General features: G+C 34.8%; 1 protein-coding gene across 1 annotated transcript; it reads left to right on the top strand.

Annotated features, from left to right (window-relative positions):
* Positions 1 to 256: 256 nt before the first annotated feature.
* Positions 257 to 20,115, top strand: LOC137950532 (nudix hydrolase 3). The gene is made up of 22 exons (XM_068797061.1): positions 257 to 341; positions 548 to 747; positions 1,381 to 1,560; positions 3,646 to 3,723; positions 4,088 to 4,184; positions 4,890 to 5,023; positions 5,474 to 5,555; positions 6,591 to 6,677; positions 6,924 to 7,030; positions 8,076 to 8,247; positions 10,231 to 10,448; positions 10,544 to 10,625; positions 13,582 to 13,647; positions 14,218 to 14,295; positions 14,366 to 14,461; positions 15,207 to 15,313; positions 15,431 to 15,599; positions 15,814 to 15,897; positions 16,142 to 16,236; positions 16,334 to 16,424; positions 16,516 to 16,662; positions 19,675 to 20,115. Exons 2-22 carry the CDS (start codon positions 668 to 670, stop codon positions 19,735 to 19,737), a joined length of 2,313 nt encoding a protein of 770 aa, XP_068653162.1. The 5' UTR covers positions 257 to 341; positions 548 to 667; the 3' UTR covers positions 19,738 to 20,115.
* The last annotated feature ends 989 nt before the right edge of the window (positions 20,116 to 21,104 follow it).

Genomic DNA, 21,104 nt, shown 5'->3' with positions numbered 1-21,104 from the left:
GGCCAATCAAGTTGTAGAAGCCAATGTCATCAAGATTGGCATTCCAAATGGCTTTGTGCAAGGTTAGGGTTAATCATCTACGAAAGAGGAGGATAGTATTAACGGTGATGATTTATTCTTCTTCTCCCATCACTCAATTCACTGAGGAATAATTCTTATGCTTTTTAAGGGAATAAAAGGAAACAAAGATTCTATTACCACTGCCGCCTGTGTCTCATAAAAGAGTGATGTTTAAGCTGGCTAATTGTTTTCCCGTAATGATCTTAAAATCGAAAGCTATATTGTAGTTAAACGAAAATGAGATCGGCAAAGTTGCTTAAATGATCAACTTTCTGAAGATGGTTAGTGAATGAGATGTATGAAAGTAGCTTATAAATTTAGTTGATACCGTTCTCACGTGATTTAAAATAATTTTTAGAGAAAACGAAATCTCATATTTCTTTTTTAATTTTTTTATGAAATGTTCGTTTTTTTTTTCTTTCTTATTTAGGTTTGAAATGTGGACTAAATTTTTTCCTTTTAATTAAGGATCGCTTCTTTTACGCAGTTACGGGTTAAACCTGAGTAGGTTTTAATTTGCGAGAGAACGAGAAGATTTCAACGTTACTTCGTATTCTATGAAGTAAACAAACAAGTTTCTGCTCGAGGGAGTAATCAGCTCGTAGTCATGGCCGTCATCGCACAGGAAGACGAGCTCCTCGACGTTCTTTCAAACACTGGGGAGAAAACCGGCATCTCCAGACCCAGGCGAGTTGTTGACCTTTCTGTTTTTTCAACTCCAGCTGCGATTTCATTTTACTTTAGGTTTCCTTTTCATTCATTGCTACGCACTGGTAGATGCTTTTGGATTTGATAACTTGTTTTCGAGGGGTTTTGGTAGATAGTTGTTGTGATAATCGTTATTCCGGTCTTACTGTTGTACTATTCGTCCTGTGATTCGTTGACTTCGTGTTTGACTTACTACTGCGAGATTTCCAGTAGTTTATTCGTGCTGGTTCGTGTTAAATGATTTCTTTGGTTGCTTTTTTTATGGATATATTGCTCATGCATTTGAAATGTCATGAAGTCAACGATTCACAGGACGAATTATAAAACGTGTCTCCCTCTATATAACAATGTATTATGATGTTTATACTTCCTTTTTCTTTAAAAAAATGATGGTGTCCCTTGCTCGCATAGTGTGTTTGATTTTGTTGCAAATTAATTTTTTGTTAATTTATTGTCTGATAACGAGCTTGCTTATCTGTACATTTCTATTTTTTTAAATTTGTTGATATTCTCGAAATTAATCATATCAATAGATTGTTGGTTAATTATCCTTTTAACTAATCGGGACTTATGACCTTTCAGTTGTTATTCAAACGGATTTTGTTGTTGCAGGGGAGATGTTCACAGACATGGAGACTATCACCGTGCCGTTCATGTGTGGATATTTTCAGAGAGTACTCAAGAGTTGCTTCTTCAAAAACGTGCTGACTGCAAGGATTCGTGGGCAGGATTGTGGGATATCTCTAGTGCTGGTCACATATCTGCTGGTGATACATCGCTTTTGACTGCCAGGTAGTTAATTGTTGGTCGGAGCAACTCTGTTCCAATTAAAAATACAATTGTGTTGTAAATTTTGATCCATAATCAGTTACCTGCTTGGCTAGTGTCATCGAGTTTCATGGAAGTGTCATATGCTTATTATTCTTAATTGGATACTGCATTTTACGGACTAGATTAAGATTTAAGAATCTTAAAATGACTTTGATATAGTTAGTCTATTTTTTGGGTTTTGTGAGGATTTGTGTGAAAATGAGTAGTTACTTTTTGCACATTGTCTGCTAAGGATTCAAAAATGGGTGGGCCATCCATGTCAAACACTTAAATTATGGTAAACTTGTTGTTCTGGTAACTTTACCCTGTAGTAATGGTTGCCATGTGTGGTAATATGATGTTGGTATCTTCTATGGTTAGATCTCATCTGTCGCATTATTTTGTTTATGACTCAGTAATTAATAGTGCTTAGATCATATTTGGAGCTTAAATTTCCTTCTTTTCAATAACTTATTTCTCTTTTTTAGTTTTTTCTTGATATCAATTTTCTTTGTCTTTTTTCTGCACTTACTGTTTTGATGGGTATGAGGTATCTTGAATACTTAAGGAATATGCTTATGGTCCAGGGAAATTTAGAACTTATCATCAAGTCCCTATCCCGTGGTGCTAAGCCTTGGTTACCGTTTAGCATCTTTGACACCCTTGAGATTTCCTGAGACGAATGCTGGCTGTGACATGCATAACAGCTGCCTGTTGCATCGGCTCAGCATGCATGGCTGCTGTGATGCATTGTAGTGAATCAGGCATCTCTTTGACAGTTTTCCTGATGTGTTCTTAGATGGGGCTGATATGGTGTCATGCACCTCATTCAGGGAAAACTATTGTTGTCTGTCTTGCCAAGATGGTTTTAACTATCAACATGTTGTCAAGGGTGATACTGTTTCTTTAGGAGTTAGAATTGTTTTTTGTCTTTCATTCGTATATTGTTACATTATACTTATTTCTTTTGTTTTGTCAGTAAAATTTCACTTCTTTTAGAACTATGATTAATTGAACCTTTTAGTGTTGATTGGTTCTTTGTCATGAATGGTGATGAGCTTGTTTAAAAGAGCAGCATGAATGCAAAAGCCAAGGGGGACATTGCGACCTAGCAAATAAACTATGCCGAGTGCAATCAACTAAAGGAGATGTTGTTTATGGACATCATCTTTATCTCCGGTGCATCTACATGATATGCTTACCAGGGGCACTGGCTTTGCAAAACTACATGGTTTTCCATCAGATATTATCCTGGGCTGGCAAATTTTCTAAAACATTATTCCAGCTCAATACTCAGAGATAAACGGGAGCTCTCTGGTTGACTTGCCCTTGGATATAGTTCATCAGTAGGCATTTCTGCTTGTTTAATTTGCCTAGTCTAGATTTGGATGGTAGGTCCATGGAGGCGATCCAGCTGGTGGTAGGTGAGTGACATGTTCATTTTATAGTCTGTTCCTTCAGATATTGTGAGGTGAAGATGTGGTTTCTTCTTTAGGGGCTCAGGTTTTTTATTAATTCTCTCTGATCTTTTGTTGGTGAGATGGTGAATCTATGGTCATCGTGTTTGTTGGGTTTTCAATCGGTGTACTCATTTTCTTGAAGTTTCCTTGGTGCAAAATGGGTTTAGCCTTCAACATGTTATTATGACCTAGAATACCTTCGGTGGTAATATATTTATTAGTTATTTTTTACATCGGTCTTTCTCAACTTTGCAGCTGATAACATCTTGTTCCATTTCACACTCAATTGCATAATGATAAAAGTTTATGATTCACAATCTAGAAATTAGTTACAGATTGGAGCTTATGTAAACTGTAGTTATAGTGATACATGCAGTATTTTGTTATTAATTGCTTAAACATTCAACTTAGAAAATATTCTTGTATATCTAAATAATACTTATTGTGAGCATCAAGTGGTTTTTTTCTTTTCTTTTCAATTCTACTTGTATATTATTGTTTGCTATATTTATGTTAAAAAATTTGATTATTTGCTCTATTTATTCAAAGGGAAATTTGTTTTTTTCTCTCCAAACTCTTGACTATTTGTCATATTTTACAATTGCAGGCGTGAGCTTGATGAGGAGCTGGGTATAAAGCTTCCAAAGGATGCATTTGAACTGATATTTGTTTTTCTTCAAGAATGGTATGTGGAATGCCTTTCCTCTCCTAGACTTTTGTGTTCTCTGTTTTTGTTCTTCTTCACTTTCTGGTTTCCTAAATGCATTCCTTTTTTCTGAATACAATGTCCTGAATGTTGTACTTGAATCACTACAAAATGCTGTAAGATACAAAGTGTAACTCCTTTGTAAAAGTTTTTTTGTGTTTACAGTTGTAAATAGCAATCTTGCTTGGTGAATGAAATGCATAGAATGTCTAGTATATGTTGTTTGAAGATATTTAGTGCTCTTGTAAACAAAATTTTGAGATTCATGAAATAGCCAGTCATCCTTTACAATCTTATGTTCTATTAGTATCTTCTTCTTTTCTTTTTTTGTTTGTTTGTGCAGTACGATAAATAATGGGAAGTATATCAACAATGAGTTCAATGATGTATATCTTGTGACAACTCTCGATCGCATTCCTGTTGAAGCATTTACTCTTCAAGTAAGGGAGCTGAAGTAGCTATTGCATACTCCTTTCTTTTCCCCTTCTACAACTAAGAATCACTCACTGTTTATGTTCTTTCTGTTCAACTTATCTTTTTCATTGGTTTATTTTCTCCTTATTGCACTGTGAAAATGATATTCAAATCCACTGAACTGAAGGAAGGTGCGATCTTAATGTTAAATATTGATGATATAATTATCAACTCAGTTTTTTTAACTCATCAAATTGGGGTGGGTAGAATGTAACAATATAATTAGCTTTGCAGATAAGATTGGTTCAACGATGTATTGACTATGCAATTGTGTGTTTGGGTCCTTGTTTTAATTGCGTTTAGGACAGTAGTTCTTTCCCTAGTCAGTGATTTTCCATTATAGCAATAGCAAGATTTGAATTTGTGAGGTTTCATTGACACCTTCATCGTTTTAAGGAAAACTAGAGAGAAGAAAATGCCAAAATTTTTGAGAGTGGCAATCTCCAGGTGAAAGGGGCAGAGATTTAACGCCTTGGTTATGCTTGTGATCATAAATTTATGTCTTATTTGAAGTTGAGTTGTTCAACGTTTTCTATCTATTTATTTTTCGTGGTACAAAAATTTTATATTATGTTTCGGTAGGAAACAGAAAGTCCTGCCGTTAAATCTCTGCTGCTTTATTGTTGTGAACGGAACTATGTTATGATTTAATTTCATTATGGTTTTTGTAGGAATCAGAAGTTTCTGCTGTTCAATATATAGCTTGGGAGGAGTACAAAGACTTACTTGCAAAGGAAGATCCAGAATATGTCCCTTATGATGTGCTGGGGCAATATGGACAATTATTTAAAATTATTGAGAAAAGGTATGTCTAAATTATGATGGAAAATGATACCGAAGGGAGACATCTGTTGAGTTTCAAATCAATGTGTTGTACTGGTAATGGTTTTATGTGTAAGTTGTTTTTATCCTAGTTTATTTGTTATTTCATTGCCATTCTTGAGGTTGTTATTTATTGAATAATTGCATAAGGGGAAAATCAGGCATATATTTCTTGTTAATTAATTGCATAAGCGAGGCATAAAACTTTTATCATGTTGCATACCATGGATCCAAGTGACGGCTGAACTTGAACACTCTGGGAAAAAAACCAAAAATGAAGACAAAGATGAAGATGAATGTGAACTGTTAGATGTTTTCTTCAAGGAACCAAAATCTTGATTTTGTTGCAATATGTTTTGCCGGCACAGAAAATGCATTACTAACTAATCTGCTTACAAGTTTTCCTAATGAAAATCTGAACTGGCCTGTGAAGATACAAGATAAACAATGTTGATCGTTGTCTGGCATTGCAAAAACAACTTGATCGTTATGTAACCATTCCTCTTGAGGCAGAGGTAAATTAACAATCTTTATTAGCTTTTATCTATCTGCTCTTATAATTGATCACTGCTGTTTCTCTAGTATTGATTCCAGTATGAAGTAGATGTTCCTAGCATATTGAATTATTGAAGGTGGAATCTTGATTTAGGAACAGTTTTGTCATAACTATTTGTTATTTTAGTTTGAGGTGAAAATGGTTACTCCCAAATTTGTCAAATCTAGGCCAGATGCTTTTTAGTTGATAGATCTAGTGCTTGTTATTGTGTGTATTTGGAACTTTGTTGAAGTGGGGTTTAGGTCCATCTTCAATTAGCTAGCTGAAGTTAGGAATCTTTTCCCAACTAATAACTAAAAGACTTTATTGATATTAACCCATGCGAGATTATTCCCACTAACACTCTGCCTCAAGTACATGCCTATGCAAACAAAAAACGGGCTTGAGATGTTAATCACACAAATTGGGTACAAACTTAAACAGGGCACGAAACTGGGGCTGACAAGGCGGATGTCCTGCTCTGGTATGATGTTAAAGTTGAGTCCAGGTCTATCGTAAAACGACTAACTGAATTTGGGAGGTCTTTTTCTAACTAATAAGCACATGGATTTTCTTGATATTAACCCATGTGGGATATTCCCACTAACAAACTTAATCTTGGTATGTGGTAAAATTAAAAGAACTTGTTCTTTGTTCTTGGTTATAGGGATTTTTTATTATTTATTTTTCAACAAAAGATTTCATAAAATAGTGCCATTTGCGTATTAATCGCGCACTTATTTTTTTTGATATCCACAAAATATCTTAAAAAAATTCCCATTTTTATGATCACAACTCGTCTTGTTAGAAATAAGATTTATATCTGATTCTTTCAATTTGATCTCTGATTGTGATTGTAATATCAGCCAGATCCAATTATTTTTTGTTGGTGATGTATAATACAATGATGCTTTAAATTTTAGTTTTCTGAACGGAACACTTGAAATGCATATTTATGCATTTAGAAGTTATTGGTTCTTCTTGCTTATATTTTATTGTTATTTCTTTAACACAGTTGGCTGGACTATCAGAAGCTGACAAAGAAGCATTGGTCTGTCTGATTAAAGCTGCAAAAGTTATGGATGATATCTTTTATTTGCAGGTTAAGTTTATTTCTGATCCTTTATTATATCCTATAATACATATGTGCCAGTCAAAAACTAAAAAAATTCTCAAGTATTCTTTTCTCTGCTTTCTGGCTCCTAATTTTAAATTTCTTATCTTGTCCATTACATTCATTTTTTTGTTGTCATATTGAACTTCCATTGTGATTATACTTTCTCTGCATAACATTAAGACTTTTGTGCTGTTTAAATGATGTGGATGTCTGGTTCTATGGTGCCTCCAGGTTTGGTATAGCAATCCAGCTTTGAGAGATTGGTTGAAGGAGCATTCTGGTATTTCCAAGTTGAATCTGTTGAAATGGACTTATTACTCAATCAATAAGAGTCCATGGTAATTTCCTTTCTGAGATAGTCTTACCTATAAGGCAATCATGTAATCTTGGTATCTAGATTTGGTCTCTCTCTTGAAAGTTTTTCTGTTTTTTAAATTGTAAAACGGGATCTCTGGTTTTCAAAGCGAAAGCATGAACTATCCAAAGTTTGGAAGCATGGTTCTCTTTTTGTTTGCCAAATGGAAATTCAATGCCACTAAAAATACTTCATTTTTTGTTATAGGATGTTTCAGATTTTTACTTAGACCAAATCTCTTATGTACTCCAATGGAGATTAGATTTTCGACAAATAAGAGTTTCTTTTAATTCAAGAGTTCTGCTAGTTGGAATGTAAAGTTTCCTCTGAAATTATTATTTCGAATTTCATTTGGTCTTAAGCATGTTACATAAGATTTCATGAATCCCTTTTGAAGTATGTGAGCATAGTGTCTTAGTAAGTGTTGAAGCAAAATATGTTGTTATTTCTGTTGTGGTTGACATAGTTAAATGTATTTCTGATATAGTGTTTTATTTTGAGCGCATCCATCCAATGATCAGCTTTCTTCTTCAATTCTTTTGTCCACAGCTGATTTTTGTCTGTCCAGTATCGGTCATTGTTTGGCTCAATATGCTCCATCTTGAGGGAGCATATGCAGAATGTTAGACAAGCTTGTTTGTTATGTATTTTTTCCTGTTTTCATGATTACATTTGGACAAGGTAATCTAGCTAGTGTGTTAATGCAACACTTCTTCTGTTCTGGCAACATATTCCTTCACCCCCACCCCCCCTCTCCTCCCAATATAATTTCTTTCTTGTATTCTTTCTGTGGCCTACCATTTGGGAAATAAAAAAAAATGATGATTATGTTTTCACTATTATTTGGACTTTTTCTTATCTTATCTTATATGATGTGCGCATCTCTTGTTTGTCTTGGCTGATGTACTATTGGACTCTTTATTTTCTTAGATGTTCTTGGATATTGTGTAGTGAAAATTTATATTCTCTACCATTAAAACATCAAATAAGTTTGTCATTTTATTTATGCCAGGTTTTTCTTGTAATAGGTCTATCCTTGATGAGAATGAAGCATTTCTTACCACTGCAGACTCAGCTGTCACATTGCTCCCTGACTCATCAAAGCTTGTATCTGGTTGGAGAGGTCTCGAGTATAAAGCAGCATTTCCTTTGATAAAGCCCCCAGGAGCTAATTTTTACCCTCCAGATATGGACAAAATGGTAGCTTAAATGTTTCTTTCTGAGAATGCGGTGTTCATAATGATCTCTGTTTCAGCTTCCATGGTGCTTATATTTATCCTTGAATCTCTGTAGATCTGTTCATGAAGAATTGTTGAATTCTGATGTGAATAGTGTCATAAGTTCTGATCTCAGGCCATTCAAAATTGTCATTGCTTAATTTTATTATGATGTAGACACCTGATGCAACAAAGGGTTGCAATGGAAAAAAAATTAGAAAACAAAAAGTGCGGGAGGTTTATTTTTGTGTTGAAGTGGAAAGAAGAAAACCCTAGGAAAGTTGAATTTTTTTTTTTTTTTTTGAAAAGGGTGTGCTTTATTGAGGCAAGAAGCCAAAAACAAAATTGCAAGACCTGGGGGCAGAGAGTCTTGAACAATGAGGGATTGCAAGGTCACTCTCTCCCTGGCAAGAGAATCAGCTAAGCTATTGGCTGATCTAAGAACATGAGACCTAGAAATTACATTAGAGGTTAGATAGATTTTGGGGTTCGTAACCAACTCTAGAATCCTCGGATTGAACAAGAAAAAAAAACTGATTGTGACGATTCAGTTTTGTTTATGTTATTTTTTATTTTTTATTTTTAAAGCAAGATAAATAATTGACTAAAGAAATAAAATAAGTATAATAGGGTAATCAATTGGTTTTGGGAAAGAAGAATCCATTGGGAAAATTTCCCTTGTATTTTGATGAATAGTAAATATATCTAGCATCTCTTGGTGCTACACCTGTATAATGGATTGGCTGATCCTCTAGCTGAGGAAGTTGCTCGTGGACAACACCTTGTTGTGGGATCCACTTTTACTTTTACTATTTGATTTTATTTCCATTTCCTTTATTACATATCTTTTTATGTAATTATCTCCTCTCAGAGGAGTTTCTCTTAGTGGAACCTCTTTTCTCGTTGTTATAAGAAAAAAAAAGTAGGGGCCTCTAATTTTGGATTGGATTTTGTTCAGTGAATTGGTTAAGGAAGATTATATGAAGGTATTCAGATATGTAGGAGTCCAAGAGGTGGAAGCCTGACTACAAATTGTTGTTGGGTGGTGAAATTTAAAAAAGTTCATGATTGAAGCAATTTGAAATAACCAACTTGGAGGATCGCCTAATTAAAATTAGAACTTAATCTTTATAAAATAGTAAGGTAAGAACTATAGAAGCTTTCTGCAAACATTTGCATTAATGGATTCTGTAACAAGGAAGCTAGCTAAAAAATGTTTGATTCAGTTTGACCTCATTTGACCATGACATATGGCCTTCTCTTTTCTTATTCTGTAGGATAACTCCTACACCATTTGTAGATTCTTGTGTCTTCCGATTAGCTTTATTTTTTAATATAGATCTCCCAGCCAGCTTTTTGCTGTTAAACTTGTGCAGAACTTCATATGGAGACTTATTAGGGTTCTCATGACCTGAAAAACAGGAGGTATCAAATTCAACTAAATTTGCATGCAAATTCACCAATCATTGCATCCAGGTGATGCTCATCTATAGATGGTTGTAGACGTCAGTGAATCTGTCTGTAAGATCTAATTTAGATCTATTCATTGTTTCTGATCATTAGACACAGTTGGGCTCTCTATCATCTGAGACCTTGAATGTGAACCACTCTTAGCATTTAGTTTTTATTAACTTCATTTCTTAATGCCTATTTTTCTACATGCAACAAACCATTCTAGCCCAAAAAGTTGCCTGGAGATGTAGAGGCTGTAACAAGTAGTCTTACGTCCTTTTAGATGTGCATATGTACAGACTCCAAACCAAAGGTCATGACATGTTTTTCCCCCTATATTACTGATATTTTATACTTATATAGGCTTGTATGATTCTTTTTTCTTAATGTGGTTGATTCGTTAAGTTATGATGGCCATGCCTTTTGTTGTGCTGTATATTCTTGTTAAGAACAAAAATATGATTTTCTCTTCTTATTCATCTAAAGGTTGCATGGTATGTACCCTTATCTTCAGGAGTTCCAACTATGGAAAAACACTTTATCAGTAGATCAACAAATGGCTGCAACAGGATACTTTACTATTGTTAAGAGACGCTCTGAATCTGATGTAGATACTCCATTACATGATTTGCATGATCTTTATGTTGTTCCATTTTCGGAAGAGTACAGATCTTTTCTTACGAAAGCGACTGACTTGCTGTATAAAGCTGCTGAACTTACGGACTCTCCTAGGTCAAATTTTCACTCTGTACCTTAAGTAACGCAAAGTTGTATGTAATGTGTATGAGTTCCTTGCCTTACTAAGTTCTGGTTCTATCTTTTTTTAGTTTGAGGAGGTTGCTGATAGCCAAAGCAAATGCGTTTCTCTCAAATGATTATTATGAGTCTGATATTGCATGGATGGAGCTGGTGAGTGTCTTTTTGTCCTTCATGACTTATTTTTATTGCAGGACAGGTTACCCCTTGATCACAATGTGTTATGCTCATTTAAAACTTCATCTCTACATTGATCCTGCTTGAGTCTATCCAGTAGAAGAGGTCCCTGGTAGAACTTTTATCTCCACTTTTTGTCTAATTGCGAACTAAGTTACCATGGTACTGTTTTTTCAGTCATGATGGGAAGAGTATTTGGCTGTCTTATTTGTTGATATAGCTAGGTCAGCATGTGGTTACAGGCCCATTTCCAGACCAAAATAGTACAGGCTGGACCATTTTATTGAGCCTGGACCAAAATAAACACTAGTTATTATGCAGATTTTGAATTGCAAGTGGTTGGGCAGTTAATACTTACCTGCCAGTCCCAAGCCTGGATCAGGAGAAGGGTTTTGTCAATAGGTCAATAGCTAAGTGTAAAACATTTTGCCATGTTTTGTTGCACTTGCCCTACAAGCAGTATTCATGATGGGGACATCCCTCGTGTGCCACCAATTACACGAGTTTATACTTGAAGACATCGGACTACGACAAGGTCCACTACGTTGTGGTTGGGAAGTGAAGTGTTTAGGAAAGATTAATTTTTATCTTATTTATCTATATTTTGCATTGTCCTTAGAAATAATTATTTCATTTGTTTAGGGGTATTTTTACTATCAGGGGTATTTTGGTCATTTTGAAATGTTCTAGGGTTTCGGGTATCTATTTAAACCCGTATGCTTGTAATTGAGTATTATTGATTGAATGAATTAAAAATTTTACTTCTCTCACTGGTTTCTCTACTTCTCTCTTCCTTTCTTCTTCACCTTCTTCAATTTCCTTTAATTCCCCTTTGCTGTAACTGCTCGACACTCGTCCCGCGTCAATTCTTGTTATTGAAGAGCTCATAGTTTCCCAAATAGTTGTGAAGATTACTTTTTTGTGCTGGGGAGAATGTCAGTTGTTCGTCTTCTCTTTCTTTTTCTGAACATTATGGAATTAAATTAAAAGAATGTTTATGTAATCACAATCATAATACAAAAATTAAGAAGAAAAGGAAAAGGAAATGGTACTGCTCTTCTTTTATTTTCTCTAGTGAAAATTTATTGGAACTGCTCATCCTCTTATTTTCTCTAGTGCAAAGTTTATTGGAACTGCTCATCCTCTTATTTTCTCTAATGTAAAGTTTACTGGAACTGCTCATCCTCTTAAAAATGGTACTATGGTCAGCCTTACTGTTAGTTTTTTTTTTTTTAAATTTAATGGATAAGATTTCCCAGAGAAATCTGGAAGCATTATGGACTTTTTGTTCGAAAGTTGGTTGGACTATTGTTGCAGGCAGTTTTATTGCTTGATTATCTTTTCTGCACTGCTGAGAGTATAAATAATGTGAGCTTCTTCTTCTACCTTGTGCAGAAGAGTTATTTGAATCACTCATTGATTCAAAATGGTTTTTGGTTGTACTAAATTTAACTTGAGGAAGTTATAATGTAAACACTAGAGCATCAAGGACTACTTGGTTTTAAGTTTTAATTTATCAGGTAGTGCTAATGGATCCATGCAGTGGAGGCTTTTTCCAGTGTAGGTTGCACATGTGGGTGTTTTCTTCATGATCAGTTGTTAAAAGGGATGTACTGAATGTGCTTCGGTGAACATGATCTGGCATGTTTTGCCTATGTTAGCTGGTTATATTAAGAAATCAAGTATCTCGCTGTGGGTGTACATGCTCATTGGTGTCATATCTTGATCTGTTGAATTCTGGGGTAGACCTCTCAATCAACAGTGGGAATTGCCTGAATGGAACTCCTCTTTTTAGAAGGACTAAATTAAATTAAATACTGTTGTTTTCTACTCTTAGACTGGCATCTTGTCATTGTGAAGGTGTGGGCTCAATTCTGATGCAGAATGGTGGTATTACCAATAAGAGCAACTGTTTTCCTCAACAGAAGATTCATAATCTACAAACTTCATTTAAAAAAAAAAATCTATGAACTTGATAAGCAATTTGAAAAGGACAAGTATAAATGAACTGTTTCAGAGAAAAAATGCCTTATTTTGCTTATAGAGGATGAGTACCAACTGGCATTTTACTATCTAGAGCAAATTTAGTTGTAGAATGGGCCCTTGGTTAGAATTTATCTACCGGACAATGATACCTTGAGCCCTGGTGGGATTTCAACCCAAAACGTCATGCAAATAAACACCAGATGTGTCCATTGAGCCAAAGACCCAATCTAAGGGAATTAGTTCTTTGTAAGACGGAAAATAGAGATTCAGACCACAGTGGAGAAGAAAAGTTCCCCCAATATCATGAGTAAATCCCTATTATTGAAGCATCTACATCAAGGATTCTGTACCCTTGTGCCTCATTTATCAAGTTAATAATCTAAGTAAAGATTCTCTTGTTTAACATGCACTCAATAAAATTTTCAAAAGAAGAAATCCACCCAATAAAAGAATGTTATTTTTGAATGACCTAAAGGCTTTGATGCCAAGGTGGCAGAGAGAGGAGGAGGGAATCTCATTGGATGGTATAATACGTAGAAGCAACTGAAAAGGTGCCCAAAGCTGTCTACTTCCATGCTAACTTATCATCTCTCTCTTCCCCTGTAACATTGTTTTATGCTAACAAACAAACTTGCTGCTTCTGAATAATCAATAGCAGATAATCTCCATCTATAGTTCTGGTTCCACCCATGCCGATTGCCATTGCAAATAAGAGATTTCCGTAGAGATGGATTGTGTCAGACCATGATATGAAAGCCCTGGCTTGACGCTTATCTGCAATATTCTTTTTTGGAGTGATGAATAATCAAAATGTTATGCTTGAGCATTTGTTTTGGTAACAGTAGCTATTCAAGTTCCATTCCAAAAAAAAAAAAAAACAGTAGCTATTCAAGTGTGTATACTTGTTTGCACTGTCAACTCTTATTTCCCTATTTGTTTAATTCAGGACTCTAAATTGGATGTCACCATTGGCCCATATGAGACATATGAAGATACTCTTTTTGGATACAAGGTAACATCAGTTAAACTAATATTGTCTTCCAGTCTATCGGGGTAGATCTTGATTATCTGGCTATTGTTTGGCTTACTTCTAGCAGTTTTGCTAATAAAATATTTGTTTCTATCAGTAGTGTTAGTTTTAATTTTCTGTATATGATATATATGAATATATGTGTGTATGTGCGTGTGTGTGTGTGTATTTATCTATAACTTATCATTGTACAATAAATTCTTTTTTTTTTGTTTTTTTTATTGGAAGGCTAAGAAATTTTGTGGATTGAAGGTGGAGGAGAGGGGTTTGCATGTGTAATCAGCACTCAAAAACAAAAAAAAGAGAGCTAGCTATTTCTTGCAGTTTGCTCTATTTCACTTTTTTCTTCCAGGATCGTTCTCTTTCATTAGTGTGCGGATTTTGCTGATAAAGATATATATACAAGGAAAATAGTTACAGATCATAGAAATCCCGAATTACTTACATGGGTCACATACAAGTTACATCTGTCAAACAACCTAAACTGAGTCATTTATTGACTAACAATTCTGTATTAAATACTTTTTGAACTAATTCACTACATGCTTGTAGGCAACATTTGAGGCATTCATTGGAATACGAGATGACAAAGCAACCTCACAAGTCAAACTCTTCGGTGACAGTTTACAGGTATATTTCATAGGTTATTCTCAACCCACCTTTCTGTAAGTGTTCTAATGATGGTGCCTTTGATATTTAGGATTTGGAACAAAATCTTCCGCTTGATGATGTGTACAAATCAAAAGATGTTGTTGCTGCTCCTATTCGAGTAATTCAGCTAATATATAATTCTGGGGTGAGCATTCTTTACTATTCTTCTTTGCCTATTTCATTTATCTTTTGCTTTTGTTTATTCTTATTTTCATCCTGGAGGCCTGACATGTTAATTTGCTCCTTAATTGATTTTGAATAAGTATTGGTCCATCTGGGGTAGTGAGCTGGCCATTCTTAAGTCTTCTTAAGGTAATCTGTTCCAGGGAAGACAAATTGGTTAGTGCAGATCATAATTGTAACTTGACAACATGACCTCAATATTCACTGTTTTTCTAGTGTTGGGTTCTTGCACTTCCTCTCAAGCTTCAGAGTTCATTAGGTTTTGCATACCACTTAGTTGATGGCTGTTTTTATCACCTGAAATGTTTAATGGACCACTTCACTATGATATAATCTATCTTGAACCAGATGGATAAATCTTAAAATGGAGATCTAAAGTTGTTCAAGATATTTGTCAAGAAGTATCGTGCATTATGTTAAAAGCGTAAACGATGTAATAGTTATGTCTATTATCTATTTTACCAAAATTCTAGCTAAAATCTGGATTTTAGGTAGAAGTCTGCAGATTTTTGACACCATTATGTGGTTATCTAAAAAGCAAATATGAAAACATGTCAGATGCTAACATAGCCAGGCATTGCTAATTTATTTAAAAGCAATGCCACTAATATTTTCACTATGTGGTAATCTCTTCTCTGGGAGTTTATGGTTCATTTTAAAACATATTACTTTTATATGACTTATGATTTATTTGAATTCTATTTCAGGATGTCAAAGGTCCCCAAACTGTGGCTTTCAATCTTCCCAATGATGAGCGCCTAGTTAATGAGCGGGGAACATCAATGGTCATGCTTAAAAATATTTCAGAGGCCAAGTAATTTTTCTTTTTCATTCAATTGTTTATTATTCTTTCTATTGTTGAGTGATTCTACTTTGGAAGTGTACATATCTCCTGGGCCTCTCATAGTCTTGAGTTTTTTTAAATAAACAGGTTCAAGCATATTCTTGTACCCATAGCTAATTCATGTATTAAAGAAGAACAAAAGAAGAGCGTTGATTTTGAGTCTTTCTTTACTCACACTGTATGTCACGAGTGTTGCCATGGGATTGGCCCTCACAGCATAAGGCTTCCAAATGGTCAAGAGTCAACTGTGAGATTGGTAAGTTAAAAGGCCTGCCTTGAGTTACTTTATTATGCTGTTCAGGCTGTTAAGTATTCATCATCTTGTTGTAGAAGCCACAAATCGTTTTGGGGTGTATACTGGTAGCTGTAAATATGTTGACTAGTATGTGAGGAGATTGATTTTGAAGAACTTGAAATCAATATTTGGTAGATGAGGTGGTGGTTTAATTTATGTTGTGTTTGTGAACTAGGAACTTCAAGAACTTTACTCTGCTATAGAAGAAGCAAAAGCTGATATCGTTGGACTTTGGGCACTTAGATTCCTCATTGATAAGGTCTGTACCTAGAGAATTTCCTTTAAATTACTTCTCATTCCTCAACTTAAGGCAGGCAGTTAGATGATTATTGTAGGTTATTATTCAAGGTGGCATTTTTGCTCGGTTATGTGGACAGTTTTTTCTTTTGTTTTGTTTGCTAGACTGTATGACTTCTTGGTGTTCTTGGAATTGTTTTCAACACATTATACTAAGCGAACTGGTTAAGCTGCATATGTACTTTGTGTTTGTATCATATTTGCAGGGATTGCTCTCAAGTAGCTTAATGGAGTCTATGTATGTTTCTTTCCTTGCGGGATGCTTCCGCTCTGTAAGATTTGGGTTGGAAGAAGCCCACGGGTAATGGCTATGTTCTTACTTGCTGTGTCAAATCTTCTTCCACTAAACTTAAATGGTTAAAATATTTTGTTTTCTGGATCTTTTTTCACTTGAAAAGGAAGGGTCAAGCTTTGCAGTTCAACTGGTTATACGAGAAAGGAGCTTTTGTTTTGGACTCTGATGGAACCTTTTATGTGGATTTTAGCAAGGTCTTATCCATTCTTTCTCTGTATATTTATATAAGTATTATATATCAATTAAAAATTCAGATGTTCATGTATAGTTCTTTCCTCTTTAAAGGTTGAAGAAGCTGTTAAAAGCCTGAGCAGTGAAATATTGACGATCCAGGCAAAAGGAGACAAAATTTCAGCGAAGTCTCTTCTTGAGAACTACGCAAAAATGACTCAACCTTTATCTTATGCCATGGAGAAACTTGAAAGTATTAAGGTATGAGGCTCTTGTCTCAATGGTATAGGTCTGATGACAACCATTTGTTTGTCAATTAATTCAAGGGTAGTTTCCAAATATGGCCATCCTAGATAACATGTTTCATGAGTATCACCATCTAGATAGTGTAATTCCAAATCGTGGCCTTATAATTAAGATTCGATGGATGAATATTGCCCTGCTGCTAGTGAGAGTTAATAGATCCATTAGATGATGAATAAAATTATAACTTTACCTTTATAATTTATTTATTTATTTCTTTTTACAAAAAAAAACTCTTCTCCCACTTCTCCCCCACACACTCCCCCTCTAACAGTAAGGCCATATGATTTAAATATGCTCTGCTATTAGAGAGAGTTAATAGCACCATTATATGATGAATAAAATCATAATTTTACATTTATAGTACCCTTCCTTGTGCCAGAGAGAAGGGAGGAAGGGAGGGATGGCCCTCCCCATGTAAGAAAGAGAGAGGAAGAGAGTGGGAGGAGGGGCGATGTAGCACATCATAATGTAGAAGATCTAGCTGAAAGATATCTAAGGACTATAGATCACTCCAAAATCTCTCATATGTATAGAAGAAGAAGAAAGAAAAAAACTCAAGTTGAAGAATTCTGAATTTCCTATTTTGGACTCATGTTCCAAGAATGAAAAGTCCTAAATTAGAAAGTCTAAATTGCAATTTCTTATTTCAAGCTTGCTGAAATTAGAAGTTTTATTGGATAATATATATTTTTTATGGGAAGTATCATTTAGCAATTTACTATTTTGGTTAAAATCTTCAATTAGAAATGCTCTTTTAAGAGGTAGTTTCCTGTTTTAGGTGTGGGTCTTTGTTTCTAAACTAGGGAAACCTGCAATTTCTAAAGATTTGAAGTCATTTCTTGTTTTGAGTTTTCTTCTAGCAAGAGAAAATAGATTTACAAAGTCTTAATTGGAGTCTATTTCCTATTATGGATAACATAAGAGTTTTCTATTTTGTAGATTTCTATTTTAGATAACTTATCCTTGGTGTTCCCCACACTTTAGGGGGCATTCAACTTTGTTATTCCTTGAATCTAAACCACCATACTTTTTAAGGGGAAATCTCCCCATCTATTCCTTCCTCTCACTCTCTTTCTAAGTGAACAGAGCTTGAGGAAAAAACCTCCAACCTACACCCCACTGAGGCAAAACGGGAAGCAAGGGTCCTTCCCCTTTGCCTCTTTCCCTCCCTTTCTCTTCCCTTTTGGGCGATTGAAGACAAGACAGAATGCTTTTTTTTTATTAATATGAAATATATATACAAATAAATAAAGTAACCATGCCTTCTCTCACCAAATTTTCTCAGGATTTAGTTGATTTTTCTCTAACTATGGAAGCTTTAGGACCACTTACTGCAAAATTACTTTATGTGAATCACTCAAGAGATGTTTAAATTTTTTATTTTATTATTTTCAGCAGTCCATATTTCAGAGGGAACTCTTCATTATCCAATTATCAGTTCTTATATTCAAGACGTGTTTAGATTTAGGTTGTAATAAATAAATTGAAAATAATATAAACTATAATATATATTATATAGTTGATTTTTCTCTCCCATCCCTTGGATGGGTTCCTTGACTTGTTATAAATAAAAATTTTAGTCCTTTCTAATTGTTTCTATTAAAATTTATGGGGCAGAACTTGGATTGTGACCATAAGTTGAATTAGAACATAGATGGTTATGTGTGAAATTATGGCTTTTGATTGGAAATTATCCTTAATTTCAAAGAATAAAACTAAGAATATTGTATGTGACAAAAAAGTGAAATAATTTTTTGCAATTCCTTCAAGGAATCCTGATCAAATAGGATTTCTTCTTGAAATTATGGCATCCATTGAAGTTACCCATAATTTCAAAGGATAAAACTGAGAAATTTGTCTGTGACAAAAAATTGACAAAATTTTTGTGATTACATCTACAAGAAATCCTAATCACAATAGGACTGTTCTTCTTGAAATAATGGCAACTGATAGAAACTTGCCCTTAATTTCAAAGGATAAAACTAAGAATTTTGTACAGGACAAAAAAATCGACATAATTTTTGTGGTTCCTCCTTCAAGGAATCCTGATCACAATAGGCATCTTCTTATTGGTGGAGCCCCAGTCCAGATTCCACTGTACTTGGAATCCTTATACTATAGCAATCTCACTTCTGGAGCGGTCTCAAGACTCTTAACTCAAGAAGAGTCTTAATCTGACACAAGCCCTATTCTGAAAAAATAAAATAAAATTCCGACTCAAGCTCTTTTTTTCTGAAACAATCCTGCTTCAACCTGAGTCTAACTCAGACTGTATCACTGCACTATTATTTCCTACCTAGCCAATACACACACTGCCAGAGTCTTGCAACTGTACTGCTTTAGCAGAGTTTCATCTCATATAAACCTGATATATAACATTTAAAGACAGGCAAGAGGAGCTTGATGTGAGGAAGAGGTGAAATAGCCAAAAAATTTGTTCCTTTGCTGAAGATGCGAAATCCCAGTCATTGGCAGCAATAGTTGAACCTACTCCTTTGCATTAACCATTTGATCCTTTTTCAATATGAATGGATGAACTTCTAGATGGAGACACTGTATTTCTAAACCATGGAGAAAGGAAGGAATTGGCTTTTACCTTAGGCCGAAAGCTGCATCACTGCCCTTAAGAGAGCAAAAAGAAAAACCATGGACTAGATACTCTGTTTTCCACACCAAATAATAGAGACAAGAACAAATTCTTCGACCTCTTGAATACAGGTGGTGGGAAGGAAAAAATTTCCCTGACTATGGAACTCGAATTGATTATGATCCAATCAAAGGTCATCATCATATTGGGTGGTGATCCCCATTTCATCATGCAATAATGATAATATGGGATGAACACAGGTATCTCTATATCATGATGTAAAACACAGAGATTTACATCAGGCTTTTATGTTCAGTTTCTTTGCTATTATTTGTAGTGAATGACTTCTCTGGTGTGTAAACAGAACTTTCTGATTGCAGGTGCCTGTTGATATAACTCCAGTATTCAGTGCCACCCATATATTGCAGGACAGACTTGGGTGAAAGCTTCTGTTTGATCAATATTTTAAGGTTGTGAGCTCAAAGAAGTTATGAAACTCCTGCAGTTGAGTGGGATATAAATAATTTTCCCCATGTGTGAATGAAAATTGGAACATGAATTGCTCATCTGAGGGGCTGGTGGAAGCTACCAAACAGGTGGGGATATCATCCATGGAAAAGTAAGAGAACTTGTTTCTCCCAGCTGTTTATGATAGCGTGCAGCTGTGTTTCTCACTAAGTGAAATCATCAATAAATAGACAAGAAGCTCCTCAGCCTCAGATAGGATAAAATCATTTTGGACCTTCTGCATCTATTTAACTTTCCAAGAAGTAAATCATCACGTTAGCCTTCCGCCCAACATTTTGGCGTTGCTAGTCCAACTTTTCCTGTTAGAAAGTTATTCTTATCTGTCTTTTTTCCCTCTTTTTCTTTTCTGGACATGGACGTCCACCTGAAACACGACAATCTCTACCTGGAAAATGATTTAACATGAGGATTCCCAGGTGAGATAAATTATTGGGCTTGCCAGGCATGTCTCATCCATTTGCGCCACATTATGTCAAGTCACGATATCCTTTTTGTTGCAAGTTTTTCAGTCTCTTTTACTACAATAAACGAAAATGTGAGTATTAGTTTAGAACTAAAGGTTGTATAAATGACAGAAAGGAAAGGCTTTATTGACAAGAATGTTATTCATTTTAATAAAAGAATGCCCATTCCTGAAAAGTAGCAAAAGGTTAATCGATAGTGGATGGAGTTGAAAAATCAGAGCCTAACCTTTTTCGTGGGTTTCGGGGGTCAAGGATCAGGTTTTGGTAAACCCATTCTCGAACCGACCCGTACCCACCTATACGGGTGTAAACTGGTTCAGAATAAATATCAGTTATTTTAATTATCCAAAAATATTTTTATTTCCTTTTAGGAAATGAATAAAAGATATTTTTAATAGTTATTTTCTACGAATAACTGAGTAATTATGTAAATAATTGGATTTGAAACAAAAATCTAACAAATACTAAATAAATTTATGACAAAAATAATTAAATTTAATATAAATTATTTTTTATATTTTCCTATAAATTTGACTTAAACTCATTCATCCGTCCCTATAAAACCCCATTACAAGATAAAAAATGAAATTAGATTGTAGCATCAAAACTCCAACCCGAACCCTAGGCGCAGGTTGACGGGATAGAAAAAGGTCAAAACGTCAATATTCGGTTATGTTTTCTATTTACGGTGGCTACATGCCGGTACGGCTCAAACATGCTAAAACCCACGTGACTTTCCCCGTAATGTGGCGTCCGGCTCCTCCACTTCGCCACGTCATCAACCACTTAATCATCGTTATTCGCTGAAAACGATCCAT

Source organism: Aristolochia californica, unplaced genomic scaffold (assembly GCF_029961685.1).
Source record: "Aristolochia californica isolate CCGP_79_NKW_82.1479 unplaced genomic scaffold, dmAriCali1.0.hap1 SCAF_14, whole genome shotgun sequence".
Lineage (NCBI taxonomy): Eukaryota > Viridiplantae > Streptophyta > Magnoliopsida > Piperales > Aristolochiaceae > Aristolochia > Aristolochia californica.
Note: the sequence above shows the minus strand (reverse complement) of the source record. Positions and strands in the feature narration are given on the sequence as shown.

Coding starts and splice junctions, on each gene's coding strand:
- LOC137950532 (XM_068797061.1), top strand. CDS start 668: ATGGCCGTCATCGCACAGGAAGACGAGCTCCTCGACGTTCTTTCAAAC. Junction 5,024..5,473: donor TTTAAAATTATTGAGAAAAG/GTATGTCTAAAT, acceptor TGGCCTGTGAAG/ATACAAGATAAACAATGTTG. Junction 16,425..16,515: donor TTTATGTGGATTTTAGCAAG/GTCTTATCCATT, acceptor TCCTCTTTAAAG/GTTGAAGAAGCTGTTAAAAG.